Below are 8,949 nucleotides of genomic sequence, written 5' to 3'. Positions count from 1 at the left end.
ACACCTTGATTTTAGCCCAATGAGATCCATGTTCTACTTCTGACCTACAGAACTCTGAAATAATTAGTTTTGTCCTAAGACACTAAGTTTGTGATAATTTGTTATGATAGTAATAGGAAACAATTTCTATTGTTTATAAACTAAAGTCAAGTATCACTGCATTTCCTTCAAAAATTTAAAATATCTTATGGTTTCCCTGTGAGCTCATTAGGTATATCTAGGCACATAGTTTGGAACTGTGGCTCTACAACAGGGCTCAGCAACCTACAGCCTGTGGGCCCAATCTAGGTCATTGCCTGTTTTTGTCTATGGATGCTTTCATGCTACAGCAGAATTGAGTAGTTGTGACAGAGACTATATGGTACAAAGCCTAAAATGTTTACCTCCTGGCCCTTCACAGGAAAAGTTTGTCAACGCATGCTCTAGAACAGTGGTTCTCAACCTTCCTAATGCCGCGACCCTTTAATACAGTTCCTCATGTTGTGGTGATCCCCAATTTCATTGTTACAAATTGAACATAATTAAAGCATAGTGATTAATCACAAGAACAATATGTAATCATATATGTGTTTTCCGATGGTCTTAGGCGACCCCTGTGAAAGGGTCGTTTGACCCCCAAAGGGGTCACGACCCACAGGTTGAGAACCGCTGCCCTAGGATATGGCCCTACTCTATCCATCTGACTTTATTTTCCTCACTCTAGTTACATCCCTCTACTCCTACTCCCCATATTTTTACCATTTTGAGTTCATGTCACTACCTTAGCTCATGCTATAATTTCCATCCCAGAATTCCCTTCCTCCCTTTTCTAAATCCTGTCCTTCAAGGAAAATCTTAAGTGATACCTTCTACCAAATCTGTTCTCTCAAGGAATTTTCCCTATACCATACCACTTCGGTTTTGATTGCTCAAATAACCATTATGTTAATCTCTAAATTGTTTCATGTATGTGACAATCTGCTATTACAAATAGACTATAAGCTCCTCAAAGACAGAAACCATATCTTGAATTTCTCTAGAAAATTCCACAAAGCCTATCCACTGTACCATGCACTGGTGAGGTGCTCAGTTAGTATGTGTTGATTACACTTCTTAAGCTGAAATTTACTCTAAAAATGTAAGTTTTATGAAAAAATGACAATGAGGTATCACCTCACACCTGTCAGCATGGCTACCATCAACAAATCAACAAAAGACAAGTGTTGGCGAGGATGTGGAAAAAAGGGAACCCTAATACACTGTTGGTAGGAATGCAGACTGGTGCAGCCATTATAGAAAACAGTATGGAGTTTCCTCAAAAAAAATTAAATATGGAACTTCCGTTTGACTAAATAATCCTACTTCTAGGAATATATCCTAAGAAACCCAAAACACCAATCAGAAAGAAAGTATACAACCCTGTGTTTATAGCAGCCCAATTTACAATAGCTAAGACTGGAAACATCCCAAGTGCCCATCAGTAGACAAGTGGATAAAAAAGCTGTGGTACATTTATACCATGGAATACTATGCAGCAGTAAAAAAGAATATCTTACCCTTTGAAACAGCGTGGAGGGACCTGGAAAGTATCATGCTAAGTGAAATAAGTCAGTCAGAGAGATAAGTATCACATGATCTCACTCATATGTAGAATCTAATGAACAAAATAAACTGACAAATGGAGTGGATCCAGAGACCTGGAAGTATGGAACAGAGTGTGGAATCTCAGAGGGAAGGCAGGGAAGGTTGGGTGGGTAAGAGGCAATCAACCAAAGAACTTGTATGCATATATGCATAACCCATAGACACAGAAAATAGGGTGGTAAAGGCCTGAGGCAGGGGGTGGGAGCAGGCCGGAAGAGGTCAAAGTAGGGAAAAAAGGGGAGATTTTTAAATCAACAATAAAGATTTTTTTTAAATGTTGTAAATTTGAGCCCTGATAGTTGCAGATGAAATCTGATAACTATTAAAACTGATATTACAGATGACTTATTTTGAAAACATTCCAGCAGTATGATGGCTGTTATCATTTTATCATTTGCAGCTTTGATATCTATAATACTCTTAGCATGAGTTTGTGGTAGCAGACAACCTTCTTTAATGCCCCTCTCTAATTCCATTTTTTAAACTGAATACCTTTTCCTTTTATATAAAATAAATTGAGTAAAAACGGAAAATGATGCCAGATTTGGAACAAGAGTTATGCAAATTTTTATCCTCAAAAGCTATATGTAGGGTAATATACTAGTTTTCTATTTTTAATGAAATGTGTAGCAGATTATTAAGCAACTTAAACCAGAATTCCTGTATGTTTAGCTAAATAAACCTACAGGTGATGGAATATATCTGGATCCCCTGCAATCACCTCAAACTCATCATACTGAAACTAAACATCACAAACTAAGGATCAAATACCTCTAAAATTTAAGAGGTAGATGAGGGTTTGGAAAATATAAGGAAGGTGGTAAATAATTTTTTATATTTAACATTTGTATTTCACAAATCATAACTATTTGCTTAATTACCAGAAAGTTACTATTCCATTTACTCAAGAGAAACACAATGACTTGGCTCTGAAACTGCTATCAAACTGATGTCATTTCTAAACTTTCACTCTTTAGGGTCAAGTCCTAGTCAAAGATCTCCATGATGAGCCAGACTCATATATAAAAGGTCATTTTTCTTAAAACTGAGGGCAGGTTGCCCTGACCGGTTTGGCTCAGCGGATAGAGCATCGGCCTGCGGACTCAAGGGTCCCAGGTTCAATTCCGGTCAAGGGCATGTACCTTGGTTGCGGGCACATACCCAGTGGGGAGTGTGCAGGAGGCAGCTGATCGATGTTTCTCTCTCATCGATGTTTCTAACTCTCTATCCCTCTCTCTTCCTCTCTGTAAAAAATCAATAAAGTATATTTTAAAAAAACTGAGGGCAGGTAGCTACTATAACCACTGAGTAGCCCTAGTGACCAAGAACCAATTGCCCTAAAATTAATATGGGGTAGCCATCCAAAAACTTGTCTCTGTCAGACACTAATCCTAAAATTCTTACGGTTCCAGATAAATTAAGGTACAACATTTATCTAATTTTTTTACAGTTTTGGTACACACACAAAAAACGAAATTTGGGGAATTACTTTTCCTGCATTCTAAAAAAAATATTTCTACTGAGACATCAAGAAAAATGAAAATGTCCTCATACCTTATTTCTTCTTACTCCCAGAACACCAGCTGCACTTGAACAAGATAAACTAACAAACAAAATAGAAACAGACTCATAGATACAAAAAGCAGACTGACAGCTGTCAGAAGGGAAGGGGGTTGTGGGGCTGGGATTAAGCAAACAACAATAACAATAACAACAACAACAACAAAAACACCATAACACACACAACAGTATGGTGATTACCAGAGAGAAAAGGGAGGTGGGGAATGTAGAAGAGGGCATGGAGGGGTTAAATGGTGTTGGAAGGAGACTTGACTTTGAGTGGTGAACACAAAATGCAATACATAGATGATGTACTATAGAATTGTACACCTGAAACCTATATAATTTTATTAACCAACTAGAGGCCGGGTGCATGAATTTGTGCATGGGTGGGGTCCCTCTGGGTGGCCTGTAGGGATTGAGCTGAAACCCACAGTCCAACGCAGCCTGCAGCTCCTGTCTGCCACTCCTGCTCATCCCGGCCCTATTGAGCTCGTGCCAAATCAGTCCTCATCTATCAGGAGAGGCTCATGCTGCCACAGCAGTGCTCACCAGTCATGAGCCCTGTGTCTGGTGCCCTCCCAAAGGGTGTGGCCTGCAGGATCAGGCTGAAACCAGCTCTCTGAACTCCCCCAAGAGGTCCTGAATTGCAAGAGGGTGCAGGCCAGGCTGACAGACCCCACTGGTGCATGATCGAGCAGGGGAGGGACCGTGGGAGGGCTCTAGGGCATGTCTGGCCCATCTTGCTCATTCCTGATCGGCCAGACCCCAGCAGCAAGCTAACCTACTGGTTGGAGCATCTCTTCCCTGGTGGTCAGTGCACATCATAGCAAGTGGTTGAGCAGCCTTAGCATATCATTAGCTTATTACGCTTTGATTGGTTGTTCAGTTGTTCTGCCATTCAGTCTATTTGCATATCACCCTTTTATTATATAGGATGTCACTTCAATAAATTCAATAAAAAGGAAAAAAGCTGCTGTTAGCATGTATGCTAGAATCAAAGAAGATGTGGTATTACTACAGATGATGTATTTAAAAAGATAATTCCAAGGCTCTTTATTTCACTGGAAGTATCTTACTAAATTACCTCTGTGCTCTTTACATAATGTTTAAAGGTAAGGTTTATCTCAACTGAGCTCCATATATCATGTATCAGTAAGCTTTTATTTAAAAGTCAAATCATTTTGGGATGGACTGTTTGGCTCAGAGGATAGAGCATTGGCCTGCAGACTGAAAGGTCCTGGGTTTGATTCAGGTCAAGGGCATGTACCTCGGTTGCAGGCTTGATCCCCGGCCCTGGTCAGGGCACATCCAGAAGGCAACCAATCAATGTGTCTCTCTCATCATTGATGTTTCTATCTCTCTTTACCCCTCTCTTCCTCCCTAAAAAGTCAAATTATTTTATTTTTCATCTTGGAAAATAGGTTTGAAGGAATTACCAGTTAATTTACCTGCCTGATTTTTAGAGGTGCTTTTAGAGGTTTCATAAAACAGAATCATATCTGAAGAAACTATCAGAAACACATTAGGTTGGGCACTCACCGATACTCCTTGGTGTACTCAAAGTCTTGTTTGTTGTAGGCAGGTTTTAAGAAATTGCACTCAATGACTCCAATTACTCCCACACCTTCTCCATGAGTTGGCTTAGGAAAAAATATTAATTTCAACACTCAGATTACTATTGACTGCCGAGGCATTTTCTTTTGATTTCAAACAATAAAACGGTTATATAACCTTTATGGGCAAGGTAAGGCCAACAAGATCTACAGAAACACTCAAAATATATTTCAATAGACTGCAAATATTACATTGAAGTGCAACCTCTGGCAAATTCTAGGACAAGATTTTCAAACTATGATCCGTAGATATAGGATTTTCCAAGGATTAATAGCCATCTCTACTTCCCCACACTACCTCTGTTTTCATCTGTTTTATATTCTGAAATTGCCATAAGATTTCATTTGAACAAAAAATGACACTGCTAAAAAAAAATCAAACTTATATACTACTGTTCTAGGGAACAGAAACCAAACTTCATCTGAAAAGAATTTAAGGATGCTATGTAATCATCACGCTCTATTAAAATAAATAATTATCAATGACTAACATGAGTCAGACTTGCAGTGTTATTAATTACAAGTTGATACAAGATATTTTTGGATTAAAAATCTTTTTTTATTCTTTAATGGAAGGAATTGAGTCAAGGTGTAGTTAGACAAGCACACAAAAGATGATATAACAAAGAAAATCAACATAGCTGAAAACGATCTATCCTGGGTCTAATATAAGTTTGTCCTACTGTGAAATATAAAGCAATTTGTCATTCTTTGTACTTTAGTAATCTTATCTGTAAAAGAGAAATGAATGGAATACTTGTGGGTATTTCTACTTTAAATTGCCATTAAAACATTAAAGATGATGGTAATATTTGTATAGCTCGGTTTATAAAGTATTTTCACATAATTTATCCCATTTAAATCTCTCAACCTTGTAAGCTATAAGGTAGGCAGAGCAGGTAAAATTATTATTATGGTTCCCATTCTACAGGTAAGAAATTGAGCCTCAGATAAATTAAGCAATTAGGTTGCATAGCTTGTAAGTAGAAAAGCCAGGACTCAAATCCTGGCCATCAACCACTAAATGTTATGCATTTTCCACTATGCCTTATCATCTTCCTAAGAATATATAAAAAGCAGCCTTCAACACTAATAGACTTATACACACGGCAGAGTTCTGGTATTCTCATTCTATTTCTTATTAACATTTACCTAGAAAATGTATTCAGCAAAGTTTCCATGTTGATTAATATCTATGAGGAATGAGAAGTAGAATTTTTTTAACACAAGTTGGCTCACTAGTAACACTGAATTCCAGGATAATATTTAATAAACATCATAAGATGGGAGTAAAAGCCATTAACAACTTAACCCCCTTTGCAAATTTTAAGTCCTCTTCCCACTTTTTTCAGTCTTCTGTGAAAAAAACAAAACATTAATCACTCACCTTCACCTGGCATCCCACCTTCTCAAAGGGCTTTATGAGTCGGTTGTTGTGATACATCATTATTCCAAACTGGTTATTATTCTTGCAAGAGAACCCAAAAGTTATTTTCACCTGCTTATTCTGAGAAGAAAAGCATTAAGGAGACAAACACCAGGAACTTTGGCAGAAAAAAAGCTTGAATTCTATTACAGCAAAGAACATTGAATATAAATTGGTACATTTCTACAGGGCATTTTAGAAACCTGTAATAGTAGCTTTACAAATATTCTTAACCTTTGACCAAGTAGTTCTCTTTCTAGGAATCCTACAGAAAAGTCAAGGAAGCCCATAAAGGTTTATGTTACAGAGATTTATCAATTAGTTATAATGGCAAAATATATGTCCTTGAAAAATATTTTGTAATATTAGGAAATGTTCAGAATATAATAACAAGCATTACCTAAAAATAATTATGGCATTACCAAAATGCCATCAGTGATTTTAAAAAATTATAAATAATCAAAATGCTTCTTAACCTTTGCTAGTTGTCTATTATCTGCTAGTTCTCCCAGGTTCTCATAAGAGTTGTAAATAGTACAACACAAATCTACACAATTAAAAGCAAGAATGTAAGTCCTGCTAATCATGTGAAACAATGACAACAAAAGCATGAAGAAACAAATAACTTTAAAGGTAAAGGATAATCCTGTTGTAACAGATATCATGGGACGAAGTTAACAAGCTTGGATAGATGAAATAAAGAGAACTAATTATATATAAAAAATGAACAATGATGAGTTTTTAACAAGTCTGATTTGATTTAAAAAGAAAGGTAAGGGAGTGAAAAAATAAAGGGGAGAAAAAGTAACTGAGATTTTCATTAAAACAAATACTAATAAGAAATCTAAATATCCAAATTAGTTAAATAAAAATTTATTTTCATTACTTGTTATTTTTAATTTAAATTCTTTATTGTTTAAAGTGTTATGTATGTCTCCTTTTTCCCCCATTGACCTATCCCCGGCCGCTCCCAGTCCCCAGCACATGCCCTTATCCCTTTACTGTCTGTGTCCATTGGTTATGCTTATACTAGTATGCATGCATACAAGTCCTTTGGTTGATCTCTTACCTCCCCATCCCATCCTCCCCTACCTTCACTCTGAGGTTTGGCAGTCTGTTCAATGCTTATATGTCTCTGGATCTATTTTGGTTCATCAGTTTATGTTGTTCATTATATTCCAGAAATCAGTGAGATCAGGTGACATTTATCTTTCTCCAACTGGCTTATTTCACTTAGCATAATACTCTCCAGGTCCATCCATGCTGTTGCAAATGATAAGAGGTCTTTCTTTTTTACAGCAGCATAGTATTCCATCGTGTAACTGTATCAGTTTTTTAATCCACTCATCTGCTGATAGGCACTTAGGCTGTTACCAAATCTTAGCTATTGTAAATTTTTCTTTTGCTGTGCAGAAGCTTTGTATTTTGATGTAGTCCCATTTGTTCATTTTCCCTTTAGTTTCAAGTGTCCTAGGAGCTGTATCAGTGAAGAAATTGCTTCGGCATATGTCTGAGATTTTGTTACCTTTGGATTCTCCTAGAATTTTTATGGTTTCCTGTCATACATTTAAGTCCTTTATCCATTTTGAGTTTATATTTGTGTATGTGTAAGTTGGTGGTCTAGTTTCATTTTTTGGCATGTATCTGTCCAATTTTCACAACACAATTTATTAAAGAGACTATCTTCATTCTATTGTATGCTCTTGCCTTCTTTTTAAAATATATATGTTTATTGATCTCAGAGCGGAAAGAGAGAGAGAGATAGAAACATTAATGATGAGAGAGAATCACTGATTGGCAACCTCCTGCACATATCTGATATGCAGGATGTATTTTCATCCACTAATTGGGATCAAGCCACAACCCAGGCATGTGCCCTTGACTGGAATCGAACTCATGACCCTTCAGTCCACAGGCCAATGCTCTAGCCCCTGAGCCAAACCAGCTAGGGCTGCTCTTGCCTTCTTTGTCAAATATTAATTGAGCATAATGGCTTGGATGAATTTCTGGGTTCTCTGTTCTGTTCCATTGGTCTATATGTCTGTTCCTGTGTCAGTACCAGGCAGTTTTGAGAACAATGGCTTTGTAATTTAGCTTGATATCTGGTATTATGATCCCTCCAACTTTGTTCTTCTTTCATAGGATTGTTGCAGCTATTTGGGTCATTTTTTATTCCATATGAATTTTTGGAGAGTTTGTTCTAGGTCTGTGAAATGTGCCATTAGAACTTTAATGGGGATTGCATTGAATGTATAGATTACTTTGGGTCATATGGACATTTTAATAATGTTGAGTCTACCAATCCATGAACACAATATATCCTTTCATTTGTTTATATCTTCCTTTATTTCTTTTTTCAACGTCCTATAGTTTTCCGAGTACAGGTCTTTTACCTCCTTAGTTAAGTTTATTCCTAGGTATCTCAATTTTTTTTGCAATAATAGATGAGATGTTTTTACTAGTTTCTCTTTCTGTGAGCTCATTATTGGTGTATAAAAAAAGCCATAGTTTTCTGGGTGTTGAGTTTGTGTCCTGCTACATTTCCAAATTCATTTATTAAGTCTAGTAGGTTTTTGATGGATTCTTTAGGGTTTTCTAAGTACAACACCACGTCATCTGGGAAAAATGGCAGTTTTGCCTCTTCTTTTCCAATTTGGATGCTTTTTATTTCTTCTTGTCTGATCGCTATAGCTAGCACTTCCAGTACTATGTCGAGCAAGAGTG

The 8,949-nt window shown here is 36.9% G+C and overlaps 1 protein-coding gene across 2 annotated transcripts in view; it reads right to left on the bottom strand.

Annotated features, from left to right (window-relative positions):
• MORC4 (MORC family CW-type zinc finger 4) overlaps positions 1-8,949 on the bottom strand; it is a 65,357-nt gene that overhangs the window by 30,937 nt on the left and 25,471 nt on the right. For both annotated transcript variants that reach the window (XM_006774831.1, XM_015571202.1), the window contains 2 exons: positions 6,187-6,306; positions 4,726-4,826 (listed from right to left, as the gene is read on the bottom strand). In XM_006774831.1, the coding sequence (XP_006774894.1) occupies positions 4,726-4,826; positions 6,187-6,306 (221 nt within the window). The remainder of the gene's footprint in view (positions 1-4,725; positions 4,827-6,186; positions 6,307-8,949) is intronic.

Source organism: Myotis davidii, unplaced genomic scaffold (assembly GCF_000327345.1).
Source record: "Myotis davidii unplaced genomic scaffold, ASM32734v1 scaffold528, whole genome shotgun sequence".
NCBI lineage: Eukaryota > Metazoa > Chordata > Mammalia > Chiroptera > Vespertilionidae > Myotis > Myotis davidii.
The sequence above is the reverse complement of the archived record's forward strand: the minus strand, read 5'-3'. Positions and strand labels throughout refer to the sequence as shown.